Below are 25092 nucleotides of genomic sequence, written 5' to 3' on the forward strand. Positions count from 1 at the left end.
CAAACGGAACCGAGAGTTGTATTTCACTGAAGCAAAAAAATAGGACAAAAAATAGAATACAGACTCTTATATAAAACTCTATGTACATTTCTGTTATAGCAAAAATACACGCTTTTCAATAAAGCCTAGATAACAAGAGGGAACCCCATGAGATGTTTACAGTGTCCACTCTTGCTCCATTTTCTTGACCAGGCGCTTCTTTACGCTCCCAACATATTGCCGGACTCTCAGGATGGATTCTTACGTTCTCGTTGGCAGCTGGATCCCCGCACACATCACATCGCCCATGTGGAAATATACTAACGGCAACTCCGCTCTTCGGCTCAGCGTTTCTTAAATTAATTCAGTCTTTCCCACTTAGAACCTCTTCCACCATACGAGGCAAAAATGTCTGTAAAAAGTGAAAAAAGGTGGCGCTACAGCCATAGTCATCAGAATCAGGGGAGAGACGCAGCTGGGCAATTCCTTCATTCGCCAACCGAGTTCTTACCGTCACCTGCATGAGCGGCTTGCCACCCTCTTTTGTACCTGTGGACAAGGCCTGGGACACCGCCGTCTCCAGTCTTCTGCCTGGTGCCACTTTCCCCTGCATGCTCCTCCGCACCTTGCGCCTGCCCTCCCACACCTGATGCCAGACATCGATCTTCATGGTCAGCACACCGGCCTCTGTAGGGCTTTTGAGCTTTTTAGGTGTATTTCCTTTCTCAAAAGCGTTTCTCTGTTGGTCGTCGTTCACACAATCACTCCCATCATCCTCTGTCCTCCTCTTTTTTGGACTGGTGCTCTGTATTTCTTCTGGACATTCTCGTTTTCTCTCATTTTTGCTCATCTTTTCCCCTTTTGTCTCTGTAGTATTAACATCAATGATGAGCTCTTCCACACGGGGGACCTCATGGTCACTTTCTTCGCTGCTTTTCACGCTCACGCAATCCTTCCCCCGGTCCAGTTTACAGCTGCACAGTAAAACCTCTACTAGAACAGTCTTCACGGCGAAGGCTACATCCTCCAACGAGGCCTGTCCAGTGAGTATAGAAATGTCTGTCCCCTCTGCCTTTTCCCCTTCAGAAGATGAAAGCTGGATCAATAAGGTGATGCCCCAGGGACGAGACTTCGATCGTAGCTGGTATAAAGGAGTGCGGCAGGTCTTGGCAGCCGCTGAACACTTGGTGGAGAAGCGGCGAGCTACCCGGGAGCTCACGTTACCGCAGACATTGTGATTCAACTCAAATGGATCCTGAACATTAAAGGAGCCCAGACGGAAACCTTCAGTCCATATCGGGGGAGGTGATGGAATGGGAACAGGGATAAGTAGTCCATCACGGGGGCAGAGAATGGATGAGTGCAAGTCCAGAGAAGAAAAATAAGAGAAAAACTCTGAAAGAAGACAGCCTGGAAAAAAAAAGACCAAGATTAGTGGGATGACACTTGATAATTTATATTTCTAGCTACCACGAATATTACTTTTTGTATTTATAAGAAGTTGGCCACTAGTTTTTATGGATGGCCTATCCTCAGGACAACTACAGTTTGGACAGAGCGACTGTGTTACGGTAGCATCCATGAACTTACGGAAGCTGACGTTGGGATGACGCAACTCCACCGATGAGATACTGATGGCCTATCCTAAGAATAGGCTATCAATAAAAAAAAAAAAATAGTGGCCAACCCCTTTAAGTCCTACTGATGAGCGAGCTCCTATAAGGTGTTATCAGAGCATGCTCACGTCCTAAAGGAGTATTTTCAGTGTGCTCGAAAGAAAAAATCCCTGCATGTGTTGCAGCTGGCGAATAACCCAGAGACATGAAGCCACGGGGACGCATATACATTTTTCAAGCACGCCAAAGATACTTGATTAGGACATGAGCACGCTCCAATAACACGTATATGAGCCTATTGTACCAGATCTCCTATTAGGCTCCGATATAAAACAACTCTGGTATATATCTGTCCATGGAGGCAATGATGGCAGAATGAATACAACCTGAGCTATGTTCAAAGACAAATCTAAAAAGTAAAACACAATATTAAACCCCTAATATATATTTTCATCATAGGTCGATAAGGAATCTATAACCGCTGAGTTTCCCTGGAAGCTGGGGATCTATTGAAAGCCCCCCCATGTCAATGGTGTCAAAACTACAATTTATCCCATTAAAAAAAAAAAAAAGTCCTTGTACGGCTATGAAGACAGATAAATAAAAAAAGTTAAGGCAATTGGAAAAGTGAAGGAAAAACAATAACGTACTGTGAACCAATTGATGGATTTCCTGGGGGCTGCTATACCTATGGGTCAATATAAGACACAGTAATTGAAGAAAGTATTTCTGTGCAATCTACGAAGACCCCATGGGACACAAAGAAGTCCGTGAACGGATTTCAAGGCTTTTATGGAGACTAATTAGTTTCCCTACTTTCTTATATCCAAAATCTTGATGATTCCACGGCCACAAAAATCACTATGCAACTGCAATAATGAGCGTTTTCATCTGTAGAAGTCGTGTATTAACCTGCCTATAGTTTGGGAGATATTTATATTAACTCACTCAGGTTCTGCTGGTTTTCACTAGCTGGGAATCGAGTGCTGTCAGAGGCAAAGGAGCAGTCCCAGCCGTCAATCATTTGTGAGGCATTGTCCACTGCAAGGAACGAAACGGCATCAACAACGACAGATCTGCCGGCCATAGCGTATGCAGAAAATAGTTTCTAATACTCACCAGCAATCTCCCTCAGACGGCTGAGACTAGGAATCACCGGGGGGCTCCTCGTTTGTAAGAAGAAAACAACAAGCAGCGTCAATGCATAATTATTCAGCAGTGGTCCTCCCCCCACTGGGTTACCTGGCAGATAAAAGGACAGAGAAGCAAGAGTCACACAAGCAAATTTTCTAACTTTAATTCAATTCCAAAGCTATAAACCTGGAATCTTATAAATGGATCAGGTTTCTTCACATGTCAGCATCCATTCCTCATGGTGTCTGCTCACCTGCAAGCTGCTGCACCCGGGCCCAGTATCGCACGGTGTACACAAGCTGTGGAACCCGGGGGTCTAGATCAGAACAGACGCGCAAATATGAAGAATTGCGTAATGCAAGCCTGGGTGAGGAGAGAAAAGATATGGTAAAGAATACTGATACAGGGCTAACACAGGGCATTAATGTGCGTCTTACCTGTTGTTTAGAGTGATATCGCCCCTCAAACCAGAAGTCTTGTGCTGAAAACGTATAACAGGTCGTCGGGCAGAGGGAACACTCTGAACCCCGTGTACCCCGGGAACACACTGCCTTAACACTCTCCCAACCACATCCAGGACCTCCTCATGGGAAAGTCCTTGCAATGACAGGCCAGGTGTGATATTCTGCAAGGCAACCATAGACCTAGTTAGAGAGAACCTGTTGCCTATGTTATGGTGCCTCTCAATTTATCTTAGATGATCTGCTCACTTCTGGTTACATCAAAAATATTTTAGGAGTGGACACACTTAAAGGGGTTGTCAGGTCCCAAGATATTGATGACCTACCTTTAGGACACCTGGCAGCCCTACCAATCACATGTTATAAGCTCCGGTAGCGACCAAATGTAAATGCATTGAAAGGAGCTGCAATATTCAGTAGTTTCAAGGTGTTGGCATTGTTCTCTGATGCTTAGTAAAAAGTCTGTGGAAAAGTGTGGACAACATCTCACCTCCTCGTCATCGGTGTCTTCTGTAACTTGCATTACCAATTCTTCATCATCATCTTTCTTGGGAGATTTGTCTTCCTCCAGTTCTCGATCATCATCTGGATCACTTTCATCAAGTACATCATTGCCTATATCCTCCATCTTCACTTCCACACCTTCATCTTCTTTTTCCACATCCTCTTCATTCCTATTATTCTCGCCAAGTTCCAAATGCAAATCTAAGTCGCACCCGCTGATTTCAAAGCCGTTTACAGAGGATCCAAAAGGGAGAAGCTGACAACCTAGTAACACGGATAAGAGAAAAAATAAGGGTCCGATTACACAGTCAGATAGCCTGTGCCTATATAAAAGCCGATCGGCTGGTACCAGTTGAACGGGAATTTTTACTAGTTCATCGGGTATTTGCCAGCCTGTTTAAGAGGGTGGAGAGAACGAGAGCTCATACAAACGATCGTGTATACCGCAATTGTTACAGAAGCTTTGACAATGATTATTAATGATCTAGTGGATGGCTTACACAGTAAAATATAAGTATTTGCAGATGATACAAAACTATGTAAGGTAGTTAACACACAGGAGGACAGTTTGCAACTACAGACAGATTTGAGTAAATTGGAGAAATGGGCTGAAAAATGGCAAATGAGGTTTAACACAGATAAGTGTAAGGTTATGCACATGGGAAGGAGAAACAGATGCTACAATTACTTACTAAAACAGGATTTTTTGGGTTGCTTACCGTAAAATCTGTTTCTCGGAGCCTTCATTGGGGGACACAGAGACCATGGGTGTATGCTGCTGCCACTAGGAGGCTGACACTATGCACAAAAAAAGGTTAGCCCCTCCTCCGCCGTATACACCCCACCGACCGGCAGGAAGTTCCTCAGTTAGTCAGAAAGCAGTAGGAGAAGTAACAGAATAGATTGAGAACAGAACAAACAACTCAACTGTAACAAACCGACAAACATAACAACAGGAGTTGTAGAACATGGGAGGGTGCTGTGTCCCCCAATGAAGGCTCCGAGAAACAGATTTTTCGGTAAGCAACCCAAAAAATCCTGTTTTCTCGTTCGCCTTATTGGGGGACACGGAGACCATGGGACGTCCCAAAGCAGTCCCTGGGGTGGGAAACAAACTTCCATCAGGCCAGTGGACTCGCCACCGCAGCCTGCAGAATCCTTCTACCTAGGCTGGCGTCCGCCGAAGCGTAGGTGTGGACCCTGTAGAATTTCACAAAGGTGTGAACCGATGACCACGTTGCAGCCTTGCAAAGCTGCAGCGCGGAAGCTCTGTGGCGCACCGCCCAGGAGGCACCCACCGCCCGGGTAGAGTGCGCTCTGACCCCTGGAGGGGCCACTCGATGCTTGACCCGGTATGCCTCCAAAATTGCCGATCTGATCCAGCGCGCAATAGTGGCCTTTGAGGCTGGGTGACCTTTCCTCGCCCCGTCAGGAACGATGAACAGAGAGTCTGACTTCCGCAAGGAAGTCGTCCGGGCTAGATAGACTCTCAATGCCCTGACTAGGTCCAGCTTGTTCAAGGACCGCTCCCGAGGGTGAGCTGGGCTCGGGCAGAAGGATGGCAGAACAATGTCCTCATTGAGGTGAAACGAAGATACCACCTTCGGAAGAAAAGAGGGCGGAGGCCGCAGAACTACCTTGTCCTGATGAAGGACCAAAAAAGGAGAGCGGCAAGAAAGTGCTGCTAATTCCGACACGCGCCGGATGGAGGTAATGGCCACCAGAAAGGCCACTTTCCAAGAAAGGAGGGAAAGGGAAACGTCCCTGAGAGATTCAAAAGGAGGACCCTGCAGAACCTGAAGAACCAAATTAAGATCCCAAGGATCCACGGGCGCTCGGTACGGAGGAACCGTGTGAGCCACACCCTGGATGAAGTTTTTGACCTGGGGCCGGGAGGCCAGCGTTTTCTGAAATAAAATGGACAGTGCCGAACAGGGTGGATAAAAATCTTGATTTTTTTAAAAAAAATCAAAAAAATCAGATTTTTTTGATTTAAATCAGATTTTTTTTATTTAAATCATTTTTCTTTTCATAGACTTTAACCATCCCAGTAAAATGTCTGTTAAAAAAATAGGTTGTAAATTAATTGCCAGACTTACCACTAGTACTAGGCTCCTGGTGCATAAGAAGCTGTGGGGGTTCATTGACATTAGTTGTATCACTATCAACATCTTCATTTCCCTTCTGGTTGCAGTTTTCATAATGTGATTTCAAACGGCAAACAAGTCCTTGGATATCCTTTTGACAGTATTTGCACTTTGCTCTTGCACCTTTCTTTCCAAGATCTGCTGCTGGCATCTCAACAAAATGAACCCAAATAGGGTCTCTCTTACGACCTGCTGCCATGGCTCACACAGATCACTTATGAAGTTTGATTGTTACTACAGCCTGAGCCAAGCACTGCTGATGTTACTACAGCCTGAGCCAAGTACTGCTGACTATCCAACAAGTTTGGGCATGTCAACTGAATGCAGGGAAAAAGAAACTAAACCAAAACTGAAACCAAGCTAGAAGTGTGGAATTAAAGGGGCAGTATGAACAAAATGTGGAGGCTATTAATAGTTTATACAATTAAGACATGCTGCTTTTAAACACCTACCTATTGCCATATAGTAAAACAAAAAAGATTTTTACTTACTTTGGGGTCCCCCCCTCACCCTGGCGTTAGATCGTTGCCCCTAGTTTCGTCCGTGTAACTATGGGCGCACATGCACACTGCTCTCACTTCTCATTTTAATCGTGATTTATATTAAAAAAAAACCTTTTGATTTAAATCAGTGATTTAAATCATGATTAAAATCATGATTTAAATCGATCCGATTTAAATAGAAAAAAATCTTTTGATTTAAATCGTGATTTAAATCATGATTTAAATCGGCGTGATTTAAATCAATCCACCCTGGTGCCGAAACTTGACCCTTCAAGGAACTGAGAGCAAGCCCCGCATCCAGCCCTGCCTGCAGAAACGCCAGAATAGAAGGGAGCGAAAAAACCAAGGGCGCGATGTCATTGGTCTCACACCAGGAGAAATAGGCTTTCCAAGTACGGTAATAGATCTTCGAAGAAGAAGGCTTTCTGGCGCGGATCATGGTATGAATCACCCGATCAGAGAATCCTGCCCGTCTCAAAACCTCGGTCTCAACAGCCACGCCGTTACATTGAGCGACAGAGAATTGGGGTGGCAAATCGGGCCTTGAGACAGCAGATCTGCCCTGTCGGGAAGCTTCCAGGGGGCGTCCGCGAGAAGGTTGACAATGTCCGCGAACCAAGACCTTCTGGGCCAATTCGGGGCGATGAGGATGACTGGAATCCCCTCTGCTTTGATTTTCTTCAACAACTTGGGAAGAAGAGGCAGAGGAGGGAACAGGTAGGGGAGCTCGAACTGTGACCAAGGGACGGCCAGAGCGTCGGCGCCCACTGCCAGAGGGTCCCGAGACCTGGACACGAATTGTGGGACTTTCCTGTTGAGGCGAAATGCCATGAGGTCTACATCCGGAGTTCCCCACCGACGGCAGAGCAGATGAAACACCTCCGGATGTAGGGACCATTCCCCTGCCGCGAGACCCTCGCGGCTGAGGAAATCGGCGGCCCAGTTGTCCACGCCGGGAATGTGAACCGCGGAAATCGTTGGAACAAAGGTCTCTGCCCATTGAAGAATTCTGGACACTTCCGCCAGAGCTGAGACACTCCGTGTCCCCCCTTGGCGGTTGATATACGCCACCGCTGTGGCATTGTCTGTCTGAATCCTGACAGGCAGGCCCTTGAGGCGCTTTTCCCAGTGGACGAGAGCTAGATGGATCGCTCGTATCTCTAGGACATTGATCTGCAGAGCTGATTCCTGAGTCGACCATCGACCCTGAACAGTGTGATTGCGGAACACTGCACCCCAGCCGATGAGGCTGGCGTCCGTAGTGACAATCTGCCAGTGAACGGGAAGAAAAGACCGCCCCAAGAGAATGAGGGGAGACGTCAACCACCAGTTGAGAGACCGCTTGATCCGGCATGAAAGGCGAACCGGACGATCCAGAGACAGAGCAGACCTGTTCCACCTGGACAAAATGGCCTGCTGGAGTGGCCTGGCGTGAAATTGGGCAAAGGGAACTGCCTCTATCGCCGCCACCATCTTCCCCAGGACCATCATGGCTGTCCTGAGGGATGGAAATCGTGTGATCTGTAATGATCGCACGCCCTGCTGCAGGGAAAGGATCTTGTCTTGTGGGAGAAATACCCTTGACCGACGAGTGTCGAACAGAAGGCCCAGAAACACAAGGCGTTGAGTAGGGACCAGACAGGACTTTTTCCGGTTGACGATCCACCCAAAACTGGACAGGGTGTCTAGAACGATCGCCACACTTAGGCGGGCCTGTTGAAAGGAGGGAGCCTTGATCAGGATATCGTCGAGGTACGGAAAAAGAACGAGACCTCTGATCCTCAACAAGGCCATCAACGCCGCCATAATCTTCGTGAAGACTCTGGGAGCGGTGGCGAGCCCGAAAGGAAGCGCGACGAACTGGTAATGTTCGTGGTGAATCGCAAACCGCAGGAACTTCTGATGTCCGGGAAATATGGGCACATGTAGATAGGCATCTTGGATGTCTATGGAACCCATGAATTCCTGCTCCTCCATGGAAGCAATTACCGAGCGTACAGACTCCATCCGGAAGTGGCGAAGGCGAACTCTCTTGTTGAGTAACTTGAGATCCAAAATGGGCCGAACTGCCCCGTCCTTTTTCGGCACCACAAACAGGTTTGAATAAAACCCTGTGAAGCGTTCCGATTCGGGAACGGGCACAATCACCCCGGAACTGAGAAGAGAGGCGATGGCCGAACAGAACCCCGGGACCAAGGTCGGATCCCTCGGCGGACGGGATTGGAAGAAGCGAAGAGAAAGAGAAATGAACTCTATTTTGTATCCTGTTGATACAACCTCTCTGACCCAAGCGTCCTCTACTGAGGCGAGCCAGACGTCGCTGAAGAAAAGAAGTCGACCTCCCAATTGGAAGGGAACCACGGGAGACCGATGGTAGTCATGCGGATGTAGACCGTCCAGATCTAGATCTGGACGGTCTTCCCTGGGAAGAGTGGGACCGCCAGGACGGAGTGGGCCTGAAGGAAACCTTCTTTCTTTCCTGACGTGCCTGTGGCCTTTGCTGGTTGGAAGGGTTTTCCGCCGTATTGAAACGGCGGAAAGTCCGAAAGGGACGAAACTGACGCCTTGGAGGAGGTCTGCGAGGCTTGGAGGGGAGAAGAGAACTCGTACCTCCGGTAGCGTCCTTAATAATCTGATCCAATTGTGATCCGAAGAGACGCACTCCCTGAAAAGGCAGATTGGTCAGAGACTTTTTAGAGGACAAGTCCGCCTGCCAGGCCTTGAGCCAAATTGTACGTCGGATTGCCACGATGTTACTTGACGCCTGAACTGTGCAAGATGCGGCATCCAGGGAGGCAGAAAGCAGATAATCCCCCGCATGGGAAATCTGATTGGCGAGATCGGCCAAATGCTCTGGTCGTGCCTTATCCAGAATGCCCTGCCGAAGGTCGTCTGCCCAAGTGGATATGGCCTTTGCTGCCCAAGAAGAAGCAAAGACTGGACATACCGCTGCTGATGCCGCTTCGAAGGCAGATTTTGCTAGAGATTCTATGATCCTATCATTAGAATCTTTTAGAGACGCCACACCTGACAGCGGAAGGACCGTATTATTAGAAAGTCTGGACACGGGAGGGTCCACCGAGGGAGAAGCGGCCCAGTTGTCCGTGAGCTCTTTAGCAAACGGGTACAGTACGCCGAGACGCTTTCCTCTTTGAAAGCGTCTGGTCGGATCTGCTCTCTCCTTTGTAAAAATCTTTCCAAACTCAGAATGGAAGGGAAACACCCTGCATGGTGTTTCCGCCCGTCTGAACGAAACCTCCTGATCTGAGGATTTCGCAGGGGCGTCAGCGATGTCAAAGGTATGGTGAATCGCGGCAATGAGGTTTTGCACCGTAACCTTCATGTTCGCATCCTGGTCCGAATCCAGCTCTAAGACCCCTTCCGATTCCGAAAGCGCTTCGCCTGACTCGGGAGAGGAGGCCCGAGAGGGAGACTGCTGGGGACTATGGGGTGAGGTAGGACGAGGGGAGGACTCCGCCTGGAGGTCCTGCCTGGGCCTCTTGCGACTGCCGCTGGCTGGCTCAGATGGGACGTCCTGAGACGTGCTGGGTCCCGCCGAAGCTCCCAAGGGCAACTTGTCCAGAACGGCTACTAGGGACTGAGACACCTTGGTGAGGTCTGCCACTGACTGTGATAGAGAGGAGGCCCAGCCCGGCATGGGGGGCTCACTCACCACTGGGGCTATGGATGGCTCCTGAGCGGCGTCGGGCTGGATTGGATTGCTACAGTCCAGGCAGAGGGGAGTGGACTGACCTGAGGGAAGTTTGCGATTGCAAGAAGAGCAGGCAAAGTACTTGACTAAGGTGCCAGAGGAGGAAGGGGAACGAGCGCGGTCAGACTTAGAATTAGACATACTGACGGACAGTCACTGAAGCCTTGCCGGAAGGTGGGGGGACAGGAGGCAGAGGAGGGTGTCAGTCTGCAGTATGCAGAGCTACTCACGGTCCGGTGTCCTATCGCAGCTTCCAATAAATGGAGATGCACGGTTCGTCCAGCTTGCAGGGGCACGGCTGAGGGAACAGCGTCCGGCTGACAGGCTGCGAAAATGGCGGCAGCCAGAGAGGAGCCGAGCAGGAAGCGCGCGCTTTCCTGCAGATGCAGAGGAGGGAGGTAGGCAGGGCTAGGCGCCGATGATAAAAATGGTGCCGCCCGCTAAGATGGTAGGGTGGGAGGGACGGCGCCGCCTCCGGGACGCTCAACCTGAGGGGAGAAGGCCGTGGGCGGGCTTAGAGCGGGCGGGAGGGAAGCCCGCCCGAGAATGGAGAAGGGGGGCGTGGCCGCGACGCCGGACAAGGCCCCAGATGAAGCCGGGGCCTGAATTAGAAGAGGCGGCCGCCTGTCAGCACAGGGCGGCGCGGAGGCGTCGCAGAACCGCCGCTGTGGCTGCTACTGAGGACAGCTAGGACCCGGCAGAGGGGGGGGGGAAGAGCTGTCCGATAACCAGCCAGGGCCTAAATAGCTGCAGCGGCCGCCTGGAGGCGTCGCAGCACTGTCACAGCGACCGCTGCCGAAGAATCCATGGAGTGGCCTGGCGTGGAACCCGCAGGGGAGAATGGGACTCAGGTCTCATACTTACCCTCCTGATCCGTTTCATCCAGCGTACTGTTTCAAGGAGAGTATCCTGCGCCTCAACCGACCGACCGGCTCTGGTAGGCGAGTGGGTGGGAGACGGGGAGCGAGGACCATCTGGAACGCCACATCCATGTTAGGGGTCTTGGTCCTGCTGTAGACTTATGAGGTTACGGGGTGGCAGTATACGCCGTACTCATAGTCTCTTTGTGGGACTACAGATGTGACTATTCACACTGTATCCCTCCGGAAAAACCTGAAAAGAAACGACGCACATCGAGGTAGATATGGGTCTAATCAAAGACCCGTGTCCACCTCCTACTGACACTAAGCTAAACTGAGGAACTTCCTGCCGGTCGGTGGGGTGTATACGGCGGACGAGGGGCTAACCTTTTTTTGTGCATAGTGTCAGCCTCCTAGTGGCAGCAGCATACACCCATGGTCTCTGTGTCCCCCAATAAGGCGAACGAGAAATGGGAAACTGCTGGGGAAATCAGACATGGAAAAAGACTTAGGCATCTTAGTCAATAAGAAGCTAAATTGGAGTGCCCAGTGTCAGGCAGCTGCCACCAAAGCAAATAGGGTCATGGGATGCATTAGAAGAGGTCTGGGGACACGAGATGAAAACATAATTCTCCCTCTGTACAAATCACTCATCAGACCACACTTGGAGTATTGTGCAATTTTGGACGCCGGTGCTCAAGAAAGACATTACTGAACTTGAAAGGGTTCAAAGGCGGGCTACTAAAATGATAAATGGAGTTGGTTCACTACAATACCCAGAAAGGTTATCAAAATTAGGTCTATTTACTCTAGAAAAGAGAAGACTTAGGGGAGACCTAATATATATGTACAAGTATATCAGAGGGCAATACAGAGATCTCTCCAATGAACTGTTTGTACCAAGGACTGTGACAAGAACAAGGGGGCATTCTCTTCGTTTGGAGGAAAGACAATTTCTGCACCAGCATAGAAGAGGGTTCTTCACGGTAAGAGCAGTGAGGCTCTGGAATTCTCTTCCTGAGGAAGTGGTGATGGCCAACTCACTGAACGAATTTAAGAAAGGAATGGATGCTTTTCTTGTGAGTAATAGTATAGAAGGTTACGAATAACAGAATATTATATGTAGATGGTTGACCCAGCTAGGGGAAGGAATTTTTTTCCCTATGGAGAAAATTGGCTTCTACTCTGTGGGTTTTTTGCCTTCCCCAGGATCAACAATGCAGAACAGCTGCACTAAAAATAGGCTGAACTAGATGGACATAAGGTCTTCCTTCAGCCTTCAAAACTATGTTACATTGGCTTCCACTTTCTTTTCCTTTGAATCTGTTTTGATATACCAATTTTCCTTGTTATCAGTTGTCGCATGGCCAGATTACTCACCTGGGAAGAACTCTGTAAAGGTTTCTCGAAGGAGAGAAAGCAGCAGTTCCCGGAGGCGACTCTCATGATGAGATGGAGAGCAGAGCGACACAAGATTTTTCATTTGATCTTCTACCTTGAAGAGATAAAGACATTTTCTATTAAATCAGTACAGTAAGCATTGATGTCAGACTGTCACCCCACATAAGACATTTAGTAGATTGCTTTAGTTTTTCGCTATTAAATTATACGTAGTTTTATAAAAGTATGAACATTCCCAAAGGTTCAGTGATAACCTATTGATCGGTGGGCATCTGACTGTTTGGCAGAACGACGAACTTTCATTCCTGTTAGAATGGATCGGCATTGCATATGATCCACCGCTGCTCCATTCATTCCCTACTGAACCACGCTTTACTCAGCTTTTTACAGAAGCTGCATAGAGAATGAATATAGCGGCAGTCGGAGCAGATCCCAATGATTGGACCCTCATCGATCAAACTTCTTTTAAGATGAAACCCCCTTTAAAAAGTATTAACGTAACACCACCCTTTCGACTACGCCAGTTCTTTTTCTTTTCGTTTACTGAATAAGATTTAGCCCAGAGGTCAGAAACCTGCGGCAATACAGCCATCGTGAAACGACAACTCTCAGGGAGCTAGCTGTTAAAGCAAGCTGGGAGTTGTTGTTCTACAACTGGAGTCCGGACCAGTGATCTAGTAGTTTTCTTTCCTTTAATACTTACATCAGTACAGTGTATGAGCTGTTTGCTAAGCGTTTCAGGATCAGGAGGCTGCAGACTCCGGTGGTTTGCTCCTTTCTTGTTTTTAAACTCTTTCTTTTCACGTGGTTTTAATTTCAGGCGACGACCTTCCAGTGTAATGTCAGCCTGAGAAAGAGCGAGGTTCACGCCGTCCTGATTCTCAAACTCTACGATGGCATAAATGCCCTAAAGTGAGGTAAACAAAAGTTAGAAAAGGCACAAAACAGGCTTGTCAAATCAACAGGTTGCAATGACTTTTAATGGGGTCTGCTGTACCCCAACACCTATGTGAACTTCTACTAAGTATTTATCCAGAGAAGCAATCTGCATCGAACTAGAAATATTAGGTGCTGCATAAACTTAGTAAAAGATCATTAAACATTTCAACCCTCCTAGCTCTAATGCCACCAGACTTATTAGCTTGTGATTCAATTCTTAAGCTTTATAAGATCTGTTTGCGGTCAGTGAATATAAAGCTGGAAATCCGTGCAGGCCAAAAACTTCTGTCAGCTAAGGGTTTGTACAATGTCTACTTTTACTCCTCCGCCTTTATACAAAATATGTACTTGCCCCACATCGCCAAATCCATGTGGTTAATAATACCGGTCTTCAACTACATGGATGGAATTGTCAAAGTAAGAATGCCAAATGCTGCCTACAAAGGACCTAATTTTATTTGCCCGTGTGGTCCCGCACCAGCTGGAAGGTACTGTGAGTGGCCTCTGGCAGCAACTCCATCAGCATGGCCAAATTGCTTATATTAAAGCATCAACTGAGGGTGCTGCTTGTACTCTCCGGGCACACGGGAGGTATGTTTTCGAGTAGACAGATGTACCACTACCACCAGTGGAGAACCTAAGGCTAAAAAGGTATATACACTCCAGCCAGGCTCTCTCTGACATTCATAAGTACCCCAAAGATATAACAGAAAATGTAAAAGCAAGGTGAAGAACATTCTAACCCGATCTTTGTCCATCACAATATTCTTTACTTGGGATATTCTTTCAAAGACTTCTTTAATTTGCTCCTCGGAGGAGCTTTTTGAGAAGCCGGTGACAAACACGCTGCGCTCCTGCTGCTGCTGGCGCTTTTCTCGCTCCTCGCACAACCCCTTGTGGCGCCGTCCCTGCAAGTGAGCAGTGAGGCTTGTACCTGTGAGAAAGATTCTTTAAACACTGAAATCCAACATGGTTGATTCATTAGCAGGAAAGCAGACTGAAAACACGCTACATTACGTTACCACAGGCAAGATATTACATAGTGTTTATATCCATCAGGTCGGGGTGTCTGGAGAGGGTAGGTGCCGGCTGGGTAATACATCAAGTGTTGCCTGTAACAGTGCCAATTGCTACTCTTTAACCCAGGACATTTTTTTTTTTTTTTTTTACTATGGGCATAAAAACTAACAGACAGGTAGTGGCTAACGGAGGCATCTACCTGCCTATTCTACTCAGCGTGGGCTTAGAGCAGTCATGGACAGCTCCAATCGGCAAATCAGCTGCTCCACATCAACAGAGCAGCCCCTCTTCTGGGCTGCTCTGTCGTCGGGACATGACTGCTGATCTCATGCCAATGGACAGCCGGCTCCCCAGAGTTAAGCAGAGGGGAGCTAACTGTCATTCAGCATGATGCTGGCAGTCATAATCCGACAACAGAGCAGAGAGGAAGAGAAGCCACTGAATTATCAGCAGGAGCAGGTTGTGACCACTCTGTGCCGGCAGAGGTCGGTGCTGGGCACAGCAAACAGTTAGTTACCAGCTGCGTTCTTAGGCCTGTAGTAAGCAAAATTAATTCACCTTGGATAACCCCTTTACAATGCTGCAGTCTATTTCTTACAGACATTTAACTCATTTGATCTTAGTGGTGCTTCTGTTCTGACGCCCACTGACGTGATCGTGATTGGATACCTGCTGAAGACCCATCTTGCTATTCTTGTAAAGCCCGGCCATCGGCTTGGCTTATAGAAGTCTGTCATTTGTTCTATATAATGCAGCACTTCAGTATTAACAAATACAAATAGCCCAGACTATACAGATAAAAAGAAAAAAAAAAAATCTTCAATGCTTTATTTTAAAAATTAGAAAGCATGATTCATATAGAAAGTGCTGCAGAAAGATCACTGCATTAACCAATGGGGATAATTGGTATTAGGGCTAAGAAAGCTGTGCTAATACCTCAGAGTCCAAGATGGACTGCACCCTATGCTAAGTACTAGCTGCATCTGCTCCGATTCGAAAATGGAGCCACATAAGTGTTGACTGAATGTGTGCACCATTCACTCTGACAAAGATGGCACCTGCTCCTTGTGCTGGCGCTTCCCCATCTTTTTACCGCTCGCTGCATCTGTTCAGATTCAAAGATGGCATAAGCACCCTGTTAAACACTGGCTGTGTGGATGTAGAACGCAACCAGTACTTAGTAGAGGGGGTGGGTGCCATCTTAGATTTTAAGCTTTGATGCACACTTCAACACTGCTCCAACCGGCTCTTCACTTTACCCGTACGTAGAGCTGGTCGGAGCAGTGTTGAAACATGTCTTGACCTTGGGGGCCAAGGGGTCTTCTTCTTGATCTGTGCAGCACACCACCACTATGGGTAAGCACTCTATATAGATATTGATAATATCACTTTGTTCATCCTGGAGAAAGGGTATGGTGGGTGACTGAATGGTACCAATATGGTTTAATGTCATTTAACGCACCAACACGATGATGAAGCTGGTTTCTTATTCTGAAATTTATTTTTTTTCCATGTACAAAAATTACAATAATGAAATACAATGCAGTGAGGTGCCCTGATGTGAATACACTTAAAAGCAGCTACAAAAGTTATAAAACTGGCATGAAGTGAGCACTAAAGGGTGATATTGAAAGAGTTAAATAACTTTGGGCCACTGATCTCACACGGCAGACACATAGATCAGGGTGCCCCACATCAAATTCAGGTCACTCCAGCCTGGCCATAATGTGTTCTGGGCATCAGAACTACAGTAGCATCAAAGTGGGCAGTCAGTTTAGATTATTCGAATAAGAACCGGGGTTTTACATGCGTTAAATGACTTTGGGCCACTGATCTCACACCACCATTACACACAGAGTGAGGGTCCGCATCCAATTCAGGTCACTCCAGTCTGGCCCAAATGGGTTCTGGCATCAAAGTGGGCAAAGAGCCAACATTGACAGTTTTGAATAAGTGGCTATTTGCCCACTTTGATGCCCAGACTGGAGTGACCTGAATTGGATGTGGGGCATAAAAATGTGTGTGTCCGCCTAAAGTCATTTAACCCTTTCAATATCCCCTTCAGTGCCCACCCTGATGCCCATTTTGTGCGAGTTTTATATCTTTTGTTGATGCTGTTCGGTGTATTCACATCACAGCTCCTCGATGTGTTTTATTTCATTATTGTCATTTTTTTTTTATTTTTGTTGTTAAACCTGTAAAAAATAAAAAAAAAGGAAAAAAAATTGACGAATAAGAGACCAACATCAGTTATGGGATAAAGGGCTGCAGCACTAACAGTGGGGGGTCCCCAGCTTTCATGTAGGGGGGCACAAAGCTCCTCTATGAGCAGTGGAGGACCCCTTACCCTTTTGTATATAGGGGAGTCGCTCTCGCATGTAATAACCTCTATATACGGTGTGCGCGGTCACAACAAGCTGCAGGAGCCGAGCATGGCACCCGCCAGGCAGGGACCCGGTGATGACGCCACTTACGGTTCGGGATGCTGACACCGCACAAAAGGCACCGGAAAGCGCCTCTGTTTTTGCACTGCACGTCTGCAGGGATCTGACCGCAGCCATCGTTTTCCACGGCCGCCATGGTGCCCGGCGCACAGTGATGACGTCACCAGAGTGGCGGCCAGATGAGTTCCGGGTGGGCGCGCTTTGATGTCGTCATGAACATTATGGGGTGATGGACAAAGGAGCAGAGCAGCGATGCGCCGGCAGCCACCCGCCTGTGACAGGAGGAAGGCGCACAGTACTCAGTGCCACACAGCGCAGTCCTCATCCTAAACCTCTCTGGGAGGAAACGCTAGCATTTTCCATGGAGATTCCGCTTTGTTTATTTTTTTTTTGCATTCCCCCCCCAAGAAACAAGTGCCTATTACTAAGGCAAAGATCGTGATGGCAAACACTCCAAAATAGGCCCCGTCCAATCCATAGGAGGCAAAAAAAATACTCCAGGAAATGACAGGTTTTTTTTTTAATGCCTTAGTAGTGATGAGCGAGCGTGTTTGGATCAGGTGTTATCTGAGCACGCTCAGGTGCTGACCAGGTGTCTTCGGCGTGCTCGAGTAATATGGTATGTTGGAGTCCCTGTGGCTGCATTTTGCACTGTGCTGGGATAAGGTGTTATCTGAGCATGCTCAGGTGCTGACCAGGTGTCTTCGGCGTGCTCGAGTAATATGGTATGTTGGAGTCCCTGTGGCTGCATTTTGCACTGTGCTGGGATAAGGTGTTATCTGAGCAAGCTCAGGTGCTGACCAGGTGTCTTCGGCATGCTCGAGTAATATGGTATGTTGGAGTCCCTGTGGCTGCATTTTGCACTGTGCTGGGATAAGGTGTTATCTGAGCAAGCTCAGGTGCTGACCAGGTGTCTTCGGCGTGCTCGAGTAATATGGTATGTTGGAGTCCCCGTGGCTGCATTTTGCACTGTGCTGGGATAAGGTGTTATCTGAGCATGCTCAGGTGCTGACCAGGTGTCTTCGGCATGCTCGAGTAATATGCTATGTTGGAGTCCCCGTGGCTGCATTTTGCGCTGTGCTGGGGCTCACTTGTGTCTTTTGGTGGCAATGTTAGCACACCGGTCCCTGGCCATGCTCCAAGGACATCGGTCAACCGTCAAGGGCGCGTTGGGCTGGATCTCGGCCGGGTGACTGGCAGCTCTGGAGGACACCATCGCCCAGCTGTACCTAATGTGGCCCTGCCCAAAGCTGCAGCTCATCCAGGGGCTTCAGGCTGTGACTTCAGATATTCTTTAATGCAAATACAGAATGGTAACTAAATGTTTACTTTTTATGCAGAGGGGTTTTTAAAAAAAAAAAAAAAAAATAACGGTAAAAGGTTTGATTAATCTGTATCACTTTTTTTCTGCAAATAAAGGGTCCATATAAAACATCACTCGCCGTGTAGATCAGTGATAACGTACTGATCAGTGCAAGTCCGACTACACGTTACAAAATGGAGCGCAATTGGGCTCCCTGAAAAAGCAGAGCACAGAAGCCTCATAGGAAATAAGCGGAGCAGTGGTAGCACACGTGCACTCGTTGCATTTTGACAGGGGTAAAAGTGCTCCATTCTACCCCTCAGTGCAGCTCCCAACGCACGTTAAGGCAGCAGGCCAGGGGAACCTTTATTATACATGGCTAGATGTAAATACAGCACATAATTTAACTTACAGGCATTTAAGCCCGACTTGCACTAGAAGCACTTTAGTCTTTTTTATATGGAGTGAGCCTATTCAGCATAACAGCCAGTAGTGACTGAGTGTATGCCAGTATTGGATCACAAAATGCGTCCACATGGCATTTTTGTAGGGCGCTTATATATTGATAGCATTTTCTGTCAGTAGTAAATGTTTTACTGTGCTCTGAGCCATATCTTAATTATTTAACCCCATGTTACATGCCTGCTTAGTGAGTTGCTCTGTCCATTCATGCGTTTTAATTTGTTTGAATAAATGTTTAATTTTTATCTCTAAAATACTCTGACTTTTTTTGCTAGAAATAGCTAGGAAGAAGTTTCATTGTTAAGATTCCACAACATGTGCACACATCCTCAGGGTATGTGCACTGTGCGGATTCTGCTGCGGATCCACAGCAGATTTAGGTGTGTTGTACAGTACCATTGTTTTCAATGGTAAACTGGAAAACGCTGTGCACATGCTGCAGATTTTTCCCGCGCGGTTTTGCTGCGGTTTACAATCCCCAGCATGTCATTTCTTTTGTGCAGAAACGCTGCAGTTTTACACCTCATCAATTATGAGGTGTAAAACCGACTTTAGTCCTGCGGATTTCACTCCAAAATCCGCAGAGCCAAAAAACTCCGTGTGCACTGCTCACAGCACTTGGGACCGGACTGTACGGCTGCGTCTTTCTATGCAGCTGAACACTCCGCCGGCAGCAGTGCTATGTACTGATGCAATTTTCTTGCATTGCACTTGCAAGTGTGACCCCGGCCTAAGGGTGTGTGTGCACACACTGCGGATTCTTCAGCGGATTTGTTCGCTGCGGATCCGCAGCAGTTTTTGCTGTGGTGTATACAGTACCATTATTCCCTATGGGAATAAAAAAAACGCTGTGCAGACGGTTTTCCTGCGGTTTTGAAACCGCAGAATTGACATGTCAATTCTTTCTGCGGATTCCGCTGCGGTTTGCCACCTCCTCCATTGTGGAGATGAACCGCAGGCCAATCCGCAGGTAAAACCACAGGTCTTTTGACCTGCGGATTCTACAAAATCCGTGCGGCCAAATCTGCACCCCAATCCGCAGCATGTGCACGTACCCCGAGTGTTCCTTGTTTAGATCCTTGCATGGAGTCTGGCATGAGGAGGAAGTAAGTCTTCACAACATGCATGCTCTCTCCCATTTGCACAAAACATAGGGAAATCTGGAGGAACAATAGCACAAATAGTCTTATCAGACACATTTGATTTAGATAAAAACAGGTATGCTAACCTGATCCAATAAGAATTACACTTTGAGGCCAGTAGTCCGCTGCTGCAGATCCACAGGGCACCGGACCAGCTTAGATATGGGATGGAGGCTCTATGGAGTAATTCAGATGTTTGCACCCAAATAACATTTTCAGCATAACTTCATCGGGGCCAGGTATGTGCCTCCTGATGAAGCTATGGTGAAACGTACGTTGGGTTCAAACATCCGAGTAGCGTGAAATAGCTCTGCAGATCTTCCAACCCATACCCTTCGCATAGAGAAACACACTGAAATCCTAGGAGCTTGGGCTTGCATGAAATGTCAGTGACCTCAATGGCTTCATGTTCTATACAAGTTGGAGAGTGTACACACTGTATAATACACTTCTCTCCCCACAAAGCCAGTGTACAGATCTTCTCCATCAATGCACACTTTGGGGCAACATTTACACATTAATTAGTTTTGCAGAAAGAAGCAAAATCAGGTAATCAACGTTTGCCATTTCTAGAAATTACAGTTGTTGCACAGAAAAATAAGTTGACTCTTTAAACCCATGTATTACTTGAGGTCTATTAGTTGACAAATGCAATTTTATACTACTTTATGCTCCTCAAAGCTTCTGTTAGGTCTACACAAACCTTCTCTTAATTCCTTAAGTAAAATACTTGTTTCTCTGTGATCCAATTTTTCTTCCCAAATATGGGCTCTACTGCTATCAGGGTGGTTGGACGGATTTTCAGCGATATCTTTTTGGTCCGGCTCCTATTCATAGTACAGCCCACCACATGCCATAACCCAGGGTATGTGAAGGCAACTGTTGTGCATATCAGGATCGCTGAGGGCACCAGCACCAATAACTCCTATAATGTAAAAGGTCACTAAAGCCATAGAACATCAGGTGCATAGATTCTTCTATTTACTGAGAAGGTAAACATCGTGATGGACCATTGCACAGGACTTTCAAAAATTTCATGGGATCCCCAAGACAGTGGATTTTGTGGGGTTCACTTTTGGGCCACTACAATCCCTTTAAAGAGCATGATATCCATTAGCACAACCATTGGTATCACCATGCCGTCCATATGGCACAGGGACAATGACACTGCGGTAGAATAGGTGATTGTAGGACAGACTAAAGACAAGGAGTCTTAGCTGGTGGTAAACGTAAGCCTAGTATATGCCTACACCATGAGCAAGGAACGTGAGGCTGAGCCCAGTGTCAGCATCATAAAGACCTTACTACGTGAAGGACTCTGGGGACGTACTGAGAAAAATTGACGGCATCCCTCTTGATAAAGACATGTGGCTGGTCACCATGGATGTGGAAGCCCTGTACACATCCATCCAGCATCAAGATGGGATTTTGGCCACAAGAACGTTTCTATGTATGTCCCAGTCATGTCCCGACTTTACCGAATTCCTGCTTTTGCTGCTTAGATTTGCTCTGGAGCATAACTTTTTTATTTTTAAACAGAGCATCTATTTACAACAGCAGGGGACTGCAATGGGTGCAGCCTTTGCATCCGCATATGCAAATCTTTTCATGGGCATGTGGGAGCGGGAAATCTTTCTCACTAGACCCATAGCGCACATCGAGGGGGTCCTGTTCTGGGCCCGCTACATCGATGACATCCTCATGGTGTGGTAGGGCTCGGAGCGGGACCTCCTCGATTTTGTCGAGACTCTAAATGACAATAAATTAAATATCAAGCTTACCTGTAAGTACAGCCAGACCTCCATTGATTTTATTGATATTAAAATTACTAATCCCCCTGGTGGCTTCTTAGAAACCAACATCTTTCGTAAAGAAACTTCCGTTAATTCGCTTTTGCATGCGACACCCTCCCATCCCCAATCATTGATAAATAGCATACCCAAGGGACAATTCCTTAGAATAAAGCGAATTTGTTCCACTGAGAAGAACTTCGCTGAGCAGGCTGATGACTTATCCAACAGATTTCAAGAGAGGGGATATTCACGGATATGCATTAAGAAGGGATTACAGGCAGCCGTAAAAGCGGATCGCAATGAACTTTTAAAACCGCAGTTTAAGCCTGCACAGGACCCTAAGGTAAGATTCATTACCACCTATAGCGCTAATTGGCGTGGGATGCAAAATTCTTTGAAAAAATTCTGGCCCATTTTGCAGGATAGGGGTTTGGCAAAATTCTTGCAGGATTATCCATCCATCACATATAAGAAATCTTCCAATTTAAAAAATCATATTGTTCGCAGTTATTATTCAGGACCTCAACCGGATAAGTCCTTTGGATCCAAAGGTCCTGCTTGGGGTTTCTTTCCTTGCGGGAATTGTATTGCATGCCCCAATATGACACGAGCTGCGACTTTCCATTCCAGTGTTGGCCAGAATTTTTTGATTACGCAGCATATCACTTGTGATTCAATTGGAGTCGCATACTGCTCATGCTCTAAAATCTACGTAGGGCTAACCTCGAGACCGCTTAAGACCAGGATTAGGGAGCATTACCGTGACATTATTAATGCAGCAGAGATACAAGACATTTCCTCCCTAAAACCGATACAGCGACATTTTACGCTAGTTCACAATTGTAATGCGGACCTTTTAAAAGCATTTGGCATAGATAAAATACACATTGATGTTAGGGGTGGAAATTGGAGAAAAACCTTGGCACAATTGGAGGCGCGATGGATCTCTAAAATTGGATCCATACAGCCAAATGGTCTCAATGAGGTCATCAGTTTCACCCCTTTTCTATAATTTTGTTGTAAACAGCTCTGTTCTTTCCGTTCTTCTTTATGTATTTTAACCTTATTGTTTTTATTTATCTTTTTATAGATTTCTTAATTTGTCGCTGTTTTGTCCCTGCTCTACCACAAGTCTGATGTTTCAAGTTTCTTGATTCTGGTTGCCCTGGTTGGAAGATTGACCTTTATGGACGAATAGTTCATATTTATTATTTCTTGTGCATGAATTTATTTTTTATAGGACGTACCTTTCTTTGGACTCCCCTTTTTTCATCCACATCTTATGTATCCTAATGTATTCTAATTAATTTCTTTCTGATGCAGATCCATGTATCTCATTATGAAAAAAATCTGCATTATTTGTATTTGCACTATATACTATGTTTTTATTCAAATGAATGTATTTATGATTCACAATTTAAGATACTTTTGTAGATCTCACGCGAACTTCACGGATGTTTTTAATATATGTATTACATTCCATTGCGCTTTTTGTGCACTCTAGCTATTTTGCACTTCTGTCACCTGGTCTTTTCACTACATGAACATGTCCATTGTTCTTATATTCATTCACTCATCCACCCACTCATTCACTTTCATACTTAGTTTTTTCATGCATCTTTTGCTTCTCCCTTCCAGGGCAGCGGGACCCGCTCTGGATGTGGTTCGGCTCTCAGCGTAGTCATGGCGACGCGTCTCCATGCCGCCGCTTCCTGCTCTGACGCGTCGGGCCGGGAGGAGGCGCGGCTTGCATGACGCCGAGCCGTGACGGCTATGATCCGCGCCGCCTACCGGAAGCGCTCCATGGCGTTTGCCTTCCCCATTCCATTTTCACATAAACAGGGCGCAAAACTACTCTATCACATGCCCCTTGATAAAGCTACCGCGAAACGCTCGTCGGGGTTCTCCTGCCCGAAACTAAGGTAAATATGCCATAATCATTCATATCTTTCTTCACTCCCAGCCTCGGGGTATATTTGTATACATTACCATTCGCACTTGCATGCAATTATTTCCATACGGTTTTTGATATTAGTTACCCCTGATTGGTGTTTGAAGAGCACTATTTCCATGGAGTCCATTTATTTTCTCTGTGCATTTTTGCATTAATCATACAATAACCATTGGCACATATTTATATGGCTTAATTTGATGGTATTTCTTTGATCCTTTTGCATTTTGCACACAACCAATTTATCTCATGGATACACCTATTCAACACGTATTGTTGATATTGCTATTTACCCCATGATGCGGTGACCCTATTGTTATGTCCTCCACCTTTTTATGAATATTTTGCAATAAAGATACATAATTTTAGACTTAGCTTCTGTTCATTTTGGATGTATTTGTTATTTGAAGCATTTTGGTCTCCTAGGTGATCTTGTTTTTGAGTAAATAAAGACCTTACTGTTAGATTATGAGAACTTACCACTATAGCATATGAGAGCAAAAATTAAAGATTCTAGAGTAAAACTTAAATTCCCTACCATCATTATGTTTCTTGTCTGTTCAGGAGGATTAGGTACCGTTACATCCAGAAGCCCTGGCTGATAACCTCAGTAGAGGAGCCTTAATGTCCAGCAGAGATGTGACCCAATCTATCCCATGCAGTGGCCCTCCTTGGTATCCCAATGCCTTCTCAAAGCAAGGCACTTTTTACATAGGCATGCACTTCAGGCTGTGGTCAGACGACCGTATGTTCTCTCATGTGAGAAAATAGGGCTGACTATGCTAATGGAACTTGGCTCAAACAAAGTCAGGGTTTAAGCAGAGTGTCCACCCCTTAGCATGATCTGATTTCCATACATGAGAAGCGCAGTGAGTGAGTGTACATCAGACTGTACTCTGATGACATCCGAGTGCAGTCCCATGTTATCGATGCACTCGCAGCACCTCGATTCGGCCTGAGAAAATATTCGCAGACCTGCACTGCCCCATAGTAAAACATTAGGCTGAGTGCTATCCAATAAAACACCAGATAGTAATCAGCCGTTTTATACGGCAGTGTGACCAAGGCTTTAAAAAAAAAAAAAAAGCTGTCCGCCTTTGAGGAATTTTCTTTTACTTCAATGTATTAAGGGCTAAAAAAAAAAAAAAAAAACATAATGTGGTTTTATTACAAATTTGCACCGCTTGGCTCTTACAGGCTTTTTGTTTCTCTGTATTTTCAGAGTTGATGTGAACTATGGTCATAAATCAGACAAGAGGTCAGAAAAAGACAGAAGGAAAAAAAAAAAAAAAAAAAAGATAAATCCTTGTGGTTAAGACTGTCATAGCGTGCCAACAAATCCTTAAGTAAAGGGGCTGTTCTCTTTCAATAAATATTGGTCTCCGACTGCTGATTATTATAAGGAATTAAAAAGCACTTCCTCTCATTCCCTGCGTCACTGGCGAGTCTCCGCTGTGGCTCCCGGGTTTGACATTGGCTACTGCCATGTCGTCGGCACCACACCCAAAGTCAGACCCCAGTAGCAGCGGCAGAGACTCGCCAGTATATCAGAGGAAGGAGAGTATAGTGTGGATTATTTCTATATGTAATAACCTGCAGGAGGAGACCATCAGTTATTGAAAAGGTAACAACCCCTTTTAATCATCCCGGAGCCAACAATAAGCAGCGAAACGTGGAGGCTACAGAATGCAAACCAAGCAATATGTCATTATGAAACTCAG

At 46.4% G+C, this 25092-nt stretch overlaps 1 protein-coding gene and 1 long non-coding RNA gene across 2 annotated transcripts; one reads left to right on the forward strand and one right to left on the reverse strand.

Moving 5' to 3' along the window:
* TUT1 (terminal uridylyl transferase 1, U6 snRNA-specific) lies at positions 1–16887 on the reverse strand. Its single transcript, XM_073554654.1, has 10 exons — positions 16751–16887; positions 14000–14190; positions 13021–13224; positions 12297–12411; positions 3681–3958; positions 3167–3354; positions 2983–3092; positions 2715–2837; positions 2544–2636; positions 1–1389 (listed from the first exon to the last, which is right to left on the reverse strand). The coding sequence occupies exons 1-10, from the start codon at positions 16854–16856 to the stop codon at positions 344–346; spliced, it is 2454 nt and encodes an 817-aa protein (XP_073410755.1). The 5' UTR covers positions 16857–16887; the 3' UTR covers positions 1–343.
* Positions 16888–17026: 139 nt separating this feature from the next.
* LOC141058403 (uncharacterized) lies at positions 17027–23745 on the forward strand. The gene is made up of 2 exons (XR_012222155.1): positions 17027–18033; positions 22511–23745. It is a non-coding gene; the product is annotated as an uncharacterized lncRNA (long non-coding RNA).
* Positions 23746–25092: the final 1347 nt, after the last annotated feature.

This window comes from Dendrobates tinctorius, unplaced genomic scaffold, assembly GCF_039654945.1.
Source record: "Dendrobates tinctorius isolate UK_male_01 unplaced genomic scaffold, ASM3965494v1 ptg000211l, whole genome shotgun sequence".
NCBI lineage: Eukaryota > Metazoa > Chordata > Amphibia > Anura > Dendrobatidae > Dendrobates > Dendrobates tinctorius.

Bases quoted from the DNA above. Each gene is read 5' to 3' on its own strand.
- TUT1 (XM_073554654.1), bottom strand. From the start codon at position 16,856: ATGGCGGCCGTGGAAAACGATGGCTGCGGTCAGATCCCTGCAGACGTG. The intron at 3,355-3,680 runs GTGAGATGTTGT...GTTGCCTTGCAG, and splicing joins AAGACACCGATGACGAGGAG to AATATCACACCTGGCCTGTC. The intron at 3,093-3,166 runs GTAAGACGCACA...CTCCTCACCCAG, and splicing joins GATATCACTCTAAACAACAG to GCTTGCATTACGCAATTCTT.